At 43.2% G+C, this 15,930-nt stretch overlaps 1 protein-coding gene across 2 annotated transcripts in view; it reads left to right on the top strand.

The window, feature by feature from the left end:
- The window catches only part of LOC105467743 (shisa family member 9), a 344,353-nt gene that overhangs the window by 303,986 nt on the left and 24,437 nt on the right, over window positions 1-15,930 (top strand). The window contains exons 3-4 of one of the 2 annotated variants that reach the window (XM_011717434.3): window positions 2,332-2,487; window positions 12,943-12,990. In XM_011717434.3, the coding sequence (XP_011715736.2) occupies window positions 2,332-2,487; window positions 12,943-12,990 (204 nt within the window). The remainder of the gene's footprint in view (window positions 1-2,331; window positions 2,488-12,942; window positions 12,991-15,930) is intronic. The other variant, XM_011717435.3, reaches the window with a different exon arrangement.

Below are 15,930 nucleotides of genomic sequence, written 5' to 3' on the forward strand. Positions count from 1 at the left end.
AAATTTTGTACCACCTGTTTTTGTAAATAAAGTTTTATTGGAACACAGCCATGCCCATTTATATGGTTGTCCCATGGTATCCATGGGGATCTGGTTTCAGGACCCTCCATGGATACCAATATCAACAGATGCTCAAGTCCATTATAAAAAATGGCATAGTATTTTCATATAACCTACTCATATCTTCTCATATACTTTAAATCATCTCTAGATTACTTATACTACTAGTACAATGCAAATGTTTTGTAAATAGTTGTTATGCTGTATTTTTACTTGTATTATTTTTTATTGTATTTTATATTATTGTATTGTATTTTATTGTATTGTTATTTTTAATTTTTTTTCTGGGTATTTTCAATTCACAGTTGGCTGAATCCAAGGGTGTAGAACCTGTGGATACAGAGGGTCAACTGTCTCCCTTCTAGGGCTGCATTCATGCTACAAAGGCAAAGTTGAGTAGTTAAAACAGAGACTGATGGCCTACAAAGTCTAAAATACTTACTATCTGGCCCTTTACAGAAAAAGATTGCCGACCCCTTACTCTAAACTGGTCCCAGTCCATGTGAACTATGAAGTATCATCATTTCATAAAGTTATACCCATGTTGAGACAAGGGGCTGGTCTTTGGATGTCAGTGTCAGTGGGACATTGGTTGTTGACCACTTGAGGACAAGGTGGGTGAAGCATATTGACCCCAGGGCAGTGGCTTCCATTAGCCAAGAGCCATTCTCTGGGTACTGAAGGCAGCTGTGAGCTGTTAGCAGCCAACATTTGCAGCAGCTGGGAAATGGGGGTACATGCTGGATAAAGGGGATCTTTCAAGACACCACCAGTATCCACTGCAGTGCATACCTGGATGGACACATGTGCTTCATGAAGCCAGAGGGAACCTGTACTTTCCACCTGAAAGTGAGCCATCATTATCTCACAGTGATGGGATGGATAGACAGGAGGCGAGAACCAAATGGGAATGGAATCTTCATTCCATTTGGTTGGGAAGGGAGATTCCATTCCCATTTGGTTCTCGCCTCCTGTCTATCCATCCCATTGCTCTCAGGATAAAGACAGGAACCTTTACCAGTGTTCACTGGGTCCTGCCACCCTCTCCAGTCCCACCTCATTCCACTTTCCTCACACTGTATTCTCTAGCTGTGCATGGCCAGAGCTCAGACAGCAATTCCTTCCATCGCTGAGCACACCAGGTTCCATCCAGCTCCACAGCTTTTGCTCATGCTGCTTCCTCTGCCTGAAATACCCTCCCTCATACCTTCCACCTTCCACCACACTGAACTATCATAACAACCCTCCTCCCTGCAGATCTCAGCTCAGAAAAACCTTGAATCTCTCTTTCCCTGAATCTCATTTCCCTTCAAGTAGCCAGTATTTAGTTTGTTTGTCTTTACGTATGTTTCTGTCTTATGCAAACCCATAGTATGCAAAAATATACACATAGATTTTTCTTTTACTTAACAGAAAAGAGTATACTATTTGCTTTCCTTTAAAGCTTGCTTTTTTCCCTTTAACAATATAAACCATAAGAAACTGTTCAATTTTTCATTCATTTTTTTCTGACACCTGAATGATATTCCATCATATGTGTACATATTATGTATATCATATGTATTATAGTAATTCATTTAAGAATTCCCACATTGATAGGAGTTAAGATTGTTTCTGTGTGAGTGTTTTCATTTTACAAACAATGGTGCAAAAACATCTCTGAACAAATACCCTTACATTCTGATGCTTATATTTCTGTAGGCTCAGTTGCTAGAAGTGGTATTGTTTAGTCAGCATGTACATATGCTTTACATTTCAATACTCAGTGCCTGATTTCTTCCTGCAAATATAGCAAATTGCATGTCCACCAGCAGCTTTAGGAGGCCTCCCTGTACTCAGTATCTCTGCCGGTACTTAAGTCCTTCAGTCCCTTTAACGTCTGCCAATCTCTTGGCAAAGGAATGGCTTCTCATTGTTCTTCTGACTTGCATTTCTTTGACTGTTACTGAGGTTGGGCATCTTTTTGTACAAATATCGTTTCAATGACATAAATAACCTCTCTATTGATAGGACCTTAACATGTTAGTTTAACATGTTTTTGAGCACATCCTTTGAGGTGATGTCAAAAGAACAGCCACCTGTCCTCATTTGCTCTCCAGTAAAGATTATAAACTCAGTTGTGTCCCATGTATCTGTGAACCCTCTGCTGTTTTGCGACTGGAGTCCCTAAAGGGTGGGGAGAGTTTTGGTCTCCAGGGATGTGGTGATAGGAGGGAAAGTAGATGGTTCTGCCCTGTCTGTGACAATCTCCTTCTGTGTCTTCACTTCCAGATGCCACCCAGATGAACAACGCAGTGCCCACCTCTCCTCTCCTCCAGCAGATGGGCCATCCACATTCATACCCGAACCTGGGCCAGATCTCCAACCCCTACGAACAGCAGCCACCAGGGAAAGAGCTCAACAAGTACGCCTCCTTAAAGGCAGTCGGTAAGGACCTCCTGATGGATCTTTTTTCTTTCTCTTCTTTCCTGTCCTTTGCTGCTTCTTGTAGATCTCTTTATCTCCAGTTTTCTTTCCTAATTCCTTTTTCTAGCTCTTATTTTTCGTTCTGTCTTTCTGCTTTTCTCTGCCTCTATCTCATTTTCATTCACTCTCTGTCTATAAATATGTATATTTATCTATCTATCTATCTATCTATCTCTGTATACCCATTCATTCATCCATCCGTCTGCCTATCCATTCTATCTATCCATCCATTCATCTATCCAGCTATTCACTTATCCATCTATCTATCTGCCTAGATACGTATTATCTATCTGTCTGTCCATCCATCCATCCATCATCCATCCATCTACCTATTCACTTATCTATCTACCTGTTATCTATTGAATCTATCTATCTACCTATTATCCTATCATCTATCTGTCTATCATCTATCAATCCATCCACCCATCCACCTATTCACTTATCCATCTATCTACCTACCTATGTATTATCTATCTATCATCCATCCTTCCTTCCATCCATCTACCTATCCACTTATCTATCTATTATCTATCATCAATCATATATCTACCTGTTATCTATCTAGTATCTATCCCCATTATCTATCTATCTATTTATCTATCATCTATCTATCTACCTATTATCTGTCTGTCTATCTATTTATCTATCATCTATCTATCTACCTATTATCTATCTATCTATCTGTCTATCTATCTATCTATGTACTCATCTTCTGGGTCTCTCTACCTGGGACCCAGGTTTCTAAGGACCAGATACCTCAGCTGCTTTCTCTGACCTAGAACAAGTTCTACATTGCCATGTAAGGTAGGGTGGCTGGACGAGGGGCACATGTGCAGTGAGGGCTATTTCCTGGGGAGAAGAACCTGGATGCTCATTTGGTCCCACTGACACTTTAACATGTTTACCATCTCCATCTACCCTAGTTGATCGTCAGGGAATATTGACATATAATCTAGGTCTCTCCATCTCAGAAATGCCTTACACTTTGGTGGATATGGGTAACACCCTTCAGCTGCATAGTCCATCCCATTTCTAAGAAGTTGGTGAACAATGCACATTCCTATCCCAGGCAACTTCTGCTCTTCAGGATTTAAATATTTACTGGGGTGGGCAGTCTGGAGCTACTACTAATTGAGTTCTTACCAAGTGCAAGACATTGAATTGAACCCTTGTTTTCTCATAGTGATTCCAAGGTGAAGACACAGTGATTATCCCAATTGCCAGATTAGAAAACTGAGACTCTAAGAGGCTAATATAACTTGCCCAAGTCAAGCAGCAGTGGGTGACAGAGCTGAGAGTTGAACTCTATTTTTATCACTCCAGAGCCACTGCTTCCAGCACTGCCCTGATTCCTTCAGTCCATTCTTCAATTTAAACATGAGGGGGTGTGATAGTAACCCTGACAGTGACTGAGGCTCCTGAACAGTTTGCTCATAAAAGGGTTCTATCGGATAGAAGCAACAGCCACAGAAAGCGATTCCTGACTCCTGATTGACTGTGGCAACCTCAGGGTTCCCTAAATCAATGGTTCTCACATGTGGATGCCAATTACTAGAATCACCTGGAGAGCAGGTAAAATATAAGGATGCCCCAGGCCCACCCTAGAGATTTCTCTTTTTTTTTATTTTTATTATTATTATTATACTTTAAGTTCTAGGGTACTTGTGCACAACGTGCAGGTTTGTTACATATGTATACTTGTGCCATGTTGCTGTGCTGCACCCATCAACTCGTCAGCACCCATCAGCTCGTCATTTACATCAGGTATAACTCCCAATGCAATCCCTCTCCCCTCCCCCCTCCCGATGATAGGCCCTGGTGTGTGATGTTCCCCCAAGGATCTAGAACTAGAAATACCATATGACCCAGCCATCCCATTACTGGGTATATATCCAAAGGATTATAAATCATGCTGCTATAAAGACACATGCACACGTATGTTTATTGCGGCACTGTTCACAACAGCAAAGACTTGGAACCAACCCAAATGTCCATCAGTGACAGACTGGATTAAGAAAATGTGGCACATATACACCATGGAATACTATGCAGCCATAAAAAAGGATGAGTTTGTGTCCTTTGTAGGGACATGGATGCTGCTGGAAACCATCACTCTCAGCAAACTATCGCAAGAACAGAAAACTAAACACCGCATGTTCTCACTCATAGGTGGGAACTGAACAATGAGATCACTTGGACTCGGGAAGGGGAATATCACACACATAGAGATTTCAATTGAACTGGTTGAAGATAAGATTCAGACATGCGCATGTTTAAAGCACTCTGTGGCTGTTTCTAGTGTGAAGCCACGGGTGACAGCCGTTCATGAAAACCACTTCATCAGCCCCACATCCAGGAAATCCAAATCCTGTTTCAAGTGCTTGCTCTGAATTTCCTCTTCTAATGACCTTAATTGTTCTTTACATTCCTGTGCATTGTTAATACGTGGGGGAAATTCCCTTCCTTTCCTTTCCTTCTCACTATGTGCTGTGAGTTCTGTTTTCTCTCCCTGTCTCAGAGGAGAGATTTTAAAGCCAGGTTTTCTACTTTACCTGTTCCTTCTCTGAGTCTATTCCTTGGGGAGCTAGAAGGAGCCAAACAGATGTGAGTTCAAATCCTAGCCCTACTACTTACTATCTGTGTAGCCTTGGGCAACACTTAACCCCTTTTTAAGGTCTCAGTCTTGTAATCTGTAAAATGGGCCTAAGGATGCCTGTGATGACTTATATTATAGCCTGGTAAAGGACATTCACTCAACATATATTTGTCACCTCCCTTCTCCAGAGCTCCCTGGTCCTGTTTCTAGTAGCCCCATGGATGAATCCTTTTCTGATTTCCATCTTAGAGCATGCTCAGATATCATAGGAAGGTCTTCTTTTTTCTTTTTTGGGACAGAGTCTCACTGTGTCACTCTGGCTGGAGTGCAATGGTGTGATCTTGGCTCACTGCAACCTCTGCCTCTGGAGTTCAAGCGATTCTCCTGCCTCAGCCTCCAGAGTAGCTGAGATTACAGGTGTGCACCATCAGGCCTAATTTTTTTTTTTTTTTTTTTTTTTTTTTTTTTTGTATTTTTAGTAGAGACAGGTTTCTTCATGTTGCTCAGCTGGTCTCAAACTCCTGACCTCAAATGATCCACCTGCCTCGGCCTCCTAAAGTGCTGAGATTACAGGCGTGAACCACCACATTTGGCCAGGAAGGATTCCTTAAACATTCTCCTTTTTCAACATGGAATCCTCACCTTCCCAGCCGAATTGACTGTCAGAAGCTCCAAAGCGTTAGAACAATTCACTTTGAGTGGAATCCCGTTTATTGGTAGAGGTCCTTCTACTCTTTAGTTATTCATAAACTTTATTTATTTATCTATTTCCACATAGTTTTGGCTCCTGGAAAACTCTGGGCAGGCAGAAAACCCTACAAACCATGTGCTTTCTTTTATTATCAACTGTTCATCATTTTTTTCTCCCCTCACTGCCAAGCCCCTCAATGGAGATGGGATGGGAGATACTTGCTGATTGATTTCAGTATGAAATATGCTAATCCTGTTATAAACTAACACCAGAACCCAAAGCACTGACACAACCATGTGTCTAAAATGCCTGCAGTAACCATAATCAACACACTTCAGATTCACAAAACAAGCATTTTGGTGCCTAGCATAGGGCCAGGCACTTACTAGGTGCTTAGCGAGTGTTTGTACCAGAAGTCTATCTTTGGGAATTCATGTTCCCTGATCTCTTAGGATTTCCAGGTGGAATCATTCAAATAGTGACTGAGCCAAATTTATAATACCAAGGACACAGGATGTTCAAACTGACACAGGCTTTTCTAAATCTGAAGTCTTGTAAGACCCTACATACTGGTTACCCATGTTTCACACTGAATTTCTATACCCAGCTCAACCCTCATTATGTCCCATGACAACAGATTCCTTCTATTCCGTATTCCCTGTTTGCACAGCATATGCATCCCAACCACATTCGAATATACTCCGTATTACTGGGAAGGGATGAGGGCTGTTACCTAGGAGAGCAAGAGTCACGGCATCTTCGACAATGTAACTATGGAAGCCTTCATATGCTATTTGGTGGCTCACTTCCCTTTCTGAGCCTCCTGGGAGGCTCAGATAGATGTTAGATAGATGTTATTTATCATCTAACATATGCCATTTTATTGTATTCTTCTTTAGACATTTACAAAATCGACCAGGCCAGGAGTTGAAGACCAGCCTGGCCAATATGGCAAAACCCCATCTCTACTAAAAATACAAAAATTAGCCAGGTGTGGTGGTGGGCACCTGTAATCCCAGCTACTCTGGAGGCTGAGGCATGAGAATCGCTTGAACCTGGGAGGTGGAGGTTGCAGTGAACCGAGACAGTGCCACTGCATTCCAGTCTGACACCCAGTCGCTCTCTGGGAAAATAGCAGAGGGATATTCCAACAGGAATTCCCTGATTTTCTCCAAGATTTCTGTGGGGCTCTTCTACACAGCAAATGTCTGCAGTGCATTTGGGATTAAATTTTCAGTGTGAAAATCATTTTACACTCTTTGAGTAACCCTCTGTTCATAAATCAGGAACTCCTGAAATGTTTGTTGAATGAATGAATGAGCTTGTCTTTGACAAGAATAAAAAGAATAGCTTGGTTGTAGGGAAGCACCCTTATACCTCCTAGAAAACTCTGAAGCATCCCACATGGGGCACCTTCCCCAGTCCTAGATGTGGTTGATGTACCCCCTCCTGTTCTTCATCCTGTTTTTTGACCGTTGTGAGAGTTCTCAGGGCTTTCCCTGAGACACAGACAGTCTTGTGAATCTGAAGGGCCAATGCAGAGCAGACTGAGGGATTGCTTGACTCAATGTGTTAGCCAGGAATCCAGCATCTGCCTGAGCAAATAAAATGCAAATCCCATAATAAATGTTCTTTCAAGGGTTCTTTGTTAAAGCATAATGTGATCATGGTGTGAATGATGAAATACATTTTATTAATGAACTCATTACCATCCAGGAGAGGAGTTGTTTAAAAAATGGTTTGCCGTTGAAAGTTCTGCAACCTCCGATAACCATATTCATTTTCTAAATATTTCAATCCAGAGAATAAGGAGAGGTTAGACAATCTTTAGGGTTAACTGGTCAGCTCAAAAATACTTCTGGAAAATAAATTTCTCTGGGAAGCTTTAATATCCAGAGCACTGGGTAGATGATCAGAGGGTCTGTCTCACTCAGACTCTAACCGTACTTAGCTATATGACTTTGAGCAGGTCAATGAAGCTCTTGGATTTCAGCTTCTTCCTGTGAAAAATGAGAAAACTGAACTATAAGATGTCCAAGCTCCATTTTAATTTTAAAATTAGAAAATTAAATAATTCTACTCATTCTAGTTGTTAGAATGCCTTAAATATGTCCCATTCATTTCCCGCCAACTCAGGGAAAAAAAGGTTTGAATAAAGGATGGTAATGTTGGTTGTTCCTGAGACAAATTCTCCCCAAACCTGCCTTCCTTTCTATTTTGTTATATTTTATTTTTGTTTGCTTGTTGGGATCACCCTCATTCATGTTTAAAGGGACCTCTCTTCTTTTTCTTTCCTTTTTTGTTTTGTTTTGTTTTGTTTTGTTGAGATGGAGTTTCGCTCCTGTCGCCCAGGCTGGAGTGCCATGGCGCGATCTCGGCCCACCGCAGTCTCCGCCTCCTGGGTTCAAGCAATTCTCCTATTGAGAGATTTGGACATGCACCACCTAGTCATACATGGGATGTAATTGCAGAATGGTTTCTGTTCCCAAGGGGTTCACTGCCCAGCTCTTGGTAAAATATTAGCACACACTAGGGAAGTGTCAGGGGCTAAACCATATAGCACTTTGTACCAGAAGGGATGATGACTTTGAGTTATTCCTTCAGTTCATTCATTTATTCTCCAAACATTAAGTCTGGTTTCCCTTGACTGCAAGTCCCACTGAGGCAAGAACCAAGTCTATCCCATTCGTCAATGTATCCCCAGTGCCTAATGTCATGTGGGGTGCTTAGTAAGGACTCCCAACACCTATTTGTAAAACTAGTGAATAATGCCCTAAGAGAAGCACCTCATCTAGCCTGAGAGGGGTCTGAGAGAATCAGCAGGATAGCGGAATATAGCATAGCCTCTGGAATTGGTCAGGGCTGAGTTTAAGACCCAGCTTGGACATTTACCAAGTAATTGCAGAAATTACTTAACTTCCTCAGGTCTCAGTTTCCCCTTCTGTGAAATGGAGATAATAATAATACACAGATAATGGCTTCGAAAATTTGATGACATAGTGTGGGTAAAGTTCTTAGCCTGACGCATGTCAGTCCTCAGCAAATCCTGCAGCATATTAAAAACCCATACCAGAGTTATCTGTGGTCAGGATTTTCCCCTGATCTCCGAGATACACTGGTACCTGGATTAACATGCAATTGCCCACATTTCATTTTGAGGGAGAAAGGGTTGGTTCCATATTTTTTACTCTGGTCTGATGGGAAAGACATAAATGAAAATTAACTCATGCCGGAGATCTGATAAAACAAGCAGGCAAGCAAGCAAGCAAACAAACAAACAAACAAATTGTTTTTCTAAACTGTCCTAAGGACCCTCAAAGAATCAGTCCAGACCTCTTCAAGTTCCCCATCTTCAGGGTGGACAATAAAGGTCGATGCCCAGGCATATAGATGCTGTAATGCTATCCATCAGAGAAATATTATGTTTCAATACAATTCATCAGAGAAATATTCTGTTTCACTCAATTGACTCTCCTTACTAAAGCAAAAATGTAATGTGGATTTAAACATTTCCTGCCAATGTCGAGGTTGAGAAGTATGTCTTGTTATAGACAGAACCAAAAATGTAACCTGAAAATCCAGTTAAGCATACAAGTTCCCTGGCCTGAGGTGCCCATATGGTTACAATATGGGAGCCTACCTTGTGGTTCTTCATAGGCCAAAGTTTGCAAGACAGATGTCTTTATGAAAATATCCCTAGGCCGGGTGTGGTGGCTCACACCTGTAATCCCAGCACTTTGGGAGGCCGGGACGGACGGATCACGGGGTCAGGAGATGGAGACCATCCTGGCTAACACAGTGAAACCCCATCTGTGCTAAAAACTAGCCAGGCGTGGTGGTGGGCGCCCATAGTCCCAGCTACTCGGGAGACTGAGGCAGGAGAATGGCGTGAACCCGGGAGGCGGAGCTTGCAGTGAGCAGAGATCGTGCCACTGCACTCCAGCCTTGGAAAAGAGTGAGACTCCGCCTCAAAAAAAAAAAAAAAATCCCTAATGCTCACTTGGTGGTTCAGAGAGGGATGATTGGTACTTCCAACTGGAAAAGATCACCCTTTCATGTAATTCCTGATGGGCTTTGCAAACAGAAAGTTGCCTGCACATTGACATTTATCTTTCATTAGCCCCTTGTCCAGTCTTGTCCAGTTTTTCCTCTAGGTTTCTGATTATTGATCTCCTAGGTGACCAAAGATTCCTGATTATGTGCCCTTAAGATGGCTCAATGCAACCTTGGCCACTGAGTATAAGAAAGAGACAGGATGTACCAGCATCATTGATAAAATGCTGTGTGCCTTCATTTCTAATTCAAAAATTTAATTTTATTTAAAAAAATTGTCTGTGTTGCTATTTGACAGATGAGTGACTATTTGGCCAGAATCACAATGCGTTTTCCAATAGCGCTTTTTCAAATGACGCAACAATACACTTCAATATGGCAGGAATCTTCTCTTGGAATCCTGAGTGAAAACCCTAAGAGCCATACATGAGGCACTTGGCCATGGATTGGACTCTACTAGTTTAATTTCTTTTGAAGTTAGGGCAGAAAGGGGGCTAACATCACTGAACTCATGAACAGCACGCCTCTGAGGGGGCTGTGAGTCCCCCCATTTTGCAGAAGGGGAAACAAACTTAGCATAGTTATTTCCCCATAATCCACACTTTTAGTAAATGGCAGAGCCAAGACTCATATTCAAGAGTGCTTGACTTGGAATCCTATGTTCTTTCCATGAAACTATGCTGTCTTCTGCAGAGAAATTTCTGGCATCTAAAGTATGTAACCAGGCAAAAGAAAAGTTGGGAAAGCCTATCCCCTGCTCTTCTAGGGGAAGGAGAGCTTACTAAGGTACTCATCACTTTTTTTGTTTGAAAGTAAAAGTTTGGCTGGGCACAGTGGCTCACGCCTATAATCCTAGCACTTTGGGAGGCCGAAGTGGGCAGATCACTTGAGATCAGGAGTTCGAGACCAGCCTGGCCAACATGGTGAAACCCCATCTCCACTAAAAATACAAAAATTAGCCAGGTGTGGTGGTGCTCGCCTGTAATCTCAGCTACTCAGGAGGCTGAGGCAGGAGAATCACTTGAACCTGGGGGGCAGTGGGGGTGGAGGTTCCAATGAGCCGAGATTGCACCACTGCACTGCAGCCTGGACAACAGAACAAGACTCTGTCTCAAAAAAAAAAAAAAAGAAAGTACAAGTTTCCCTATGATGCTGAGTATAATTGAAGTCTAGTGTATTTGAGGTATGCGGTATTGGCGGTATATTTTACATACAGTGAAATACACAGTTCATAATTTTACAATAGTGTGATTGTTAAAACACAAAAAGCATACACTTGGGTAACCACATCCCAATAAAAATGAGAAATGTTTTCGTCACACTGAAAGTTCCCTCATATCTCCTTCCTTTTAATAACTTAGGTCTACTTCCTCTTAATGAGCATTTTTCATCCTCGAAGTATTTTTCTAATATCCATGAGTGCGACCAAGTGCACAGTGGAGCCTTATTACATGTTCCGTAGCCTATACATCATCTTATTAAATGCCCTATTGTCAATGAACGTATAAATGAAAATTCATTATTGCAAGAGCTAAGCCCTATCTGAGGTAATGGGGACAGAGGTGACAAAAGAATGGTTCCTGCCTTCAAGGCAAACAGTGATGGATTTGATTAGGGGTTGAGTTGGCTTCCCTGGAGTCAGCGACTTAGTGGCTCGGTCAGCCTGTGGCCACCCACACAGGAAGAACTGGGGTCGCACCACTATTTCCAGATGACCCTGGCTATGGAGGAGAAGAGAACCGAGTCATCCTGGGCAGGCCCGACCCAGTTTTAACTTCCTCACTCTTCTGTTGCTCCGGTTGTCTCTCTTGTGAGTGATGAGGGGTGTACATTTCGGATCCACGGGGGGGATGTGGCGATTTGAGCATCCTTTGGCACGCCTGGGGAGGCCAGCCAGAAATGTTTAAATGGAGCTAGATCTGTGCTTTGTAATCGTTCAGATGACAGACTGTTCCCTGCGCCTTCACTCAGCCTGATATATCTCTGGAAATGGTGCCAAACTGTTGAGGACTTGGTCTTTCCAGGTAGATGCCTAAGAAAGGAAAGAGCTAGGACCACACGCTGATTGGCCACGTCTCCAGCCAATGAGGAGAGGTCTCGTGGGTAGGTTTGCCCCACTTTAAGTAAAACCCAATCTTACAGAGAAGAACTATCAAAGAAGATGCGAGGTTGCGGGGGGACGGGGGGAAGGGGGCGGGTTGGGTTGGGTATAGCCTCGGCCAATTCTCAGTATCCTTTATTTTATGAAAGGAGTCATTATGGAATTCTGTTAATAATGTTAGATCCCCCAGGGCTCATTCGGGACATCTGAAAGGGAATTCAATTCGGATAAACTGATTTATAATGAAAACTCCAGGCACACACCTGTTCTATAAAGCAATGTATTACTCATTATGGGAGTCTCAGATAACAAGCTTGATCTCGTTACTGTTTAGGAGAATTTCCCTGCCTTAGAAAGGGTGACTCTGGATAAAATTGAATGCATTCCTTCATTCAGTCATATTTTCCAAACACAGACTGTGTATTAGGTACTGTGGTAAGGTAGCCCCAACCCCACGGGGCCTGTCACCCAGCATTTAAAGTCGCAGTTAGTAGAGCCTGTCCCAACCTTGAATCTGGGGCTAATAATGTGCCCCTTTTCAGGAGAGGGGGATTGCAGTGGAGCACGATCAAAATCTACCTCTTGTCATCAGAGTGTAGTCTTGAGCTAAGATGAGCTCATATAACTCAAAATTTCCTTTTTTTCTAAGCAGGTTGAAATTTACAGCCAGATTTTCCACCTAAGAATTCTCTTTCTGCCTTACATAACTGAACATATCTAGGCCTTTTTCAGGAGGCTTCTTTTGATCTTCTGTTGGGTGTTAACGTGATGTTGCTTCAAGGCCTTGCAGAAAGAGGTACACACATAGCTGCGTTTTCACACGTGGCTCCCTTCCCTGTTCACTGGGTCCCCTGAGGCCTGCCCCTGCTTGGAGGCTGCAGCAGGGGCAGCCAACAGCACCTGGGTGTGAGGGCATAGTGAACGTGGGTGCCCTGCAAACAGATCATCGGCATCTCTTGATTGTTATTTTTTTAGGAAGTTCTGATGGTGACTGGGCAGTATCGACACTTAAGTCACCAAAAGGTACTGTACGGCTTTTTCTAGCTCTTTCGTCCAGGTGTTGTCAAATTTAGCATTAAATAATGAAGGGATAGAGAGTCCTGGTGTCTGTGTGACCTGTGCACATGTGTGTCTGCATAGGGTGGCATCTGCAAGTCCATCTAAGTTCCAGTGTGTAGGTGTTTGTGTGTGTGTGTGCATCTAGCAATTGTTGGACAACGTGCTACCCCTCACTTCCCATATTTGTTGCCTGATGGAAAACATCACTATGAGAAATCATGCCAGGTAAGGTGAAATGTGTTAATTTTTCTCAGAAAGCTGCAATGGCAAATGGCAAAACACAAGGTAAATTAATGGGGGCGGGGTGGGAGAAGAACACAGCTTCTGAGGGAGAGATAAAATAGTGAAGTTATTGGCCAAGGGTCTTGGGAATGATTAGACTTTTAGAGAACAGAATGCTATTTTCAGCTTTCCTGGGACAGCGTGGTGAGCAGAGAGGGTTAAGAAGTTGGTCGACTTGAGTCTGTGAGTTAACCCAGCTGGGTGACCAGACCAGGTGGCAGGTATCATTAATTAATTAGCTCCCTATGTGCCAGAGGACTGGCCCTTTACATCATTTTATCATTTAATTCTCTGATGATAAGGCTGTGTAGGCATTGTCTTCCGCATTTAGAAATGAGGACATGATGTCTAAGTAAGGATAAGTCTTGCTGGTCTACAGTCATATGACTATTCAGTGGTAGAGCTGCAGTTTGAACCTCTATCAGTGTGACTCTTATTCTAAGCTATTTTCCACTGGGGTGTAATGGGAAGCGGCTCTTTTTAGAATAGACCAGAAACACCCTTCTCTTTATGCTTTGTTGGACTTGGTGGAGAAGTAGCTGACCTAAGGAGGTGGAGGTAGAACTATGTATGTATTTGTTTATTTGTTTATTTATTTATGAGATGGAGTCTCGCTCTGTCACCCAGGCTGAAGTGCAGAGGTGTGATCTTGGCTCACTGCAACCTCCGCCTCCCAGGTTCAAGTGATTCTCTTGCCTCAGCCTCCGGAGTAGCTAGGACTACAGGCACATGCCACTACGCCCAGCTAATTTTTGATAAATATATATATATATATATATATTTGTGTGTGTGTGTATATATATATATATATATATATAGTAGAAATGGGGTTTCACCATGCTGGCCAGGCTGGTCAAAATCCTGACCTCAGATGACTCATCTGCCTTAGTCTTCCAAAGGGCTGGGATCACAGGCATGAGCCACCACACCCGGCTGGTAGAACCCTTTAATGAGCTTGAACTGGGGAAAATTAGGAGGCATTGCAGGGATATAAGCAAGAAACTGGTGTATTAGTCCGTTTTAATGCTGCTGATAAAGACACACCCAAGACTGGGCAATTTACAAAAGAACAAGGTTTATTGGACTCACAGTTCCACGTGACTGGGGAAACCTCACAGTCAAGGCAGAAGGCAAGGAGGAGCAAGTCACATCTTATGTGGATAGCAAAGAGAGAGCTTGTGCAGGGAAACTCCCATTTTTAAAACCATCCAAACTTGTGAGACTCATTCACTATCACAAGAACGGCGCAGGAAAGACCCACCTCCATGATTCAGTCCTCTCCCACGGGGTTCCTCCCACAACACGTGGGAACTGTGGGAGTTACAATTCAAGATGAGATTTGGGTCGGGGGACAGCCAAACCATATCAACAGTCATGGCCTTTTTTTTTTTTTTCCCTCTCAAAAGATTATTCTGGCTTCTAAGTGGAGACTGGATTAGGGGACTGTGGACTAGAGTTGTGGACACCCACTGGAAGGCTCTTGCAGGTGGGTGGTGACCTGCACTGGGGTGGGTAGAGGACGGAGAGAAGAAAATGGAGTAGAAGGATCATTGAGAGTCTGCAAAACGTACTGAGTGAGGAGGAGGAGGACCATGAGTCCAATGGCTCTCACGTTGTAACCAGCTTGAGCATGCATCAGCATCACTCGGAAGGTTGTTACAAACCCAGATTCCTGGGCCTCACCCAGGAGCACCTGATTCACTAAGCCTTGGATGGGGTCTGAGGAGTGGAACTGCTAACAGGTCCCAAGGTGATGCTGATGCTACAGGTCTGGGACCACACTGTGAAAATGACTGCAGTCAAGATATCTTTCGGGGAAACTAACACCCTGTGGTTTGTTCTCCAGGTATCTTTTTGTAAGCTGAAGGTTCTGAAGAGGACAGTTTGACCAGGGCCCCAGAGGCTCAGAAACATCCCGAGTTGTTGCAGGGAGGAGAGTGAATTCTGTTCCCTCATTGGGAAAGAGAGCTTTACATTAGTGTGTTTAATGAGAATCCCCTGACTGCCTGGCTGTTGCCTTGAGAGAGACATTTTTGGGTTTTGCATTAGATAATAAGTATTCACATGTCAAAGTCCATTTTTAGAAACGCAAACAATTTGGAACATGACAGACCTACTAATTTGAGGCATTAACCTTTTTTTTCCCTCCCTGTGAAAAACAAAGCCATTAGGATCCCTGTGATGGCATTTGGAGGCAGTCTGCATTTCTGTCCTTATATCATCCTTTTGTCGTCTGATGCATTTAGAGCGTATTTCAGGATAGGTTAAAAGCAGGGAGCTGTTTTCTACCCAAACCAGGCTAACTTCACCTGTCCTGCTAAAGGCACCTGTATCCTGCCTTGTCCGAGGAGAGGAAAAGGGGTCCCATTGAGAACCAAGTTCCTCTAGGGTCATTGGTCTGCTGCCAGTGTTCTCTACTCAACCTCTAGACCCAGACTCTAGATGAGGTATGGTAGCAAGGTTGGGGAGTTTGTATGCCCCCACCTTCCACATTCTGTCACTTTCTTAAAAGGGAGAGACAGGCCAGGCGCAGTGTCTCACGCCTGTAATCCCAGCACATTGGGAGGCTGAGGCAGGCAGATCACCTGAGGTCAGGAGTTTGTGACCAGCCTGGCCAACATG

This window comes from Macaca nemestrina, chromosome 18 (genome assembly GCF_043159975.1).
Source record: "Macaca nemestrina isolate mMacNem1 chromosome 18, mMacNem.hap1, whole genome shotgun sequence".
Taxonomy (NCBI): Eukaryota; Metazoa; Chordata; class Mammalia; order Primates; family Cercopithecidae; genus Macaca; species Macaca nemestrina.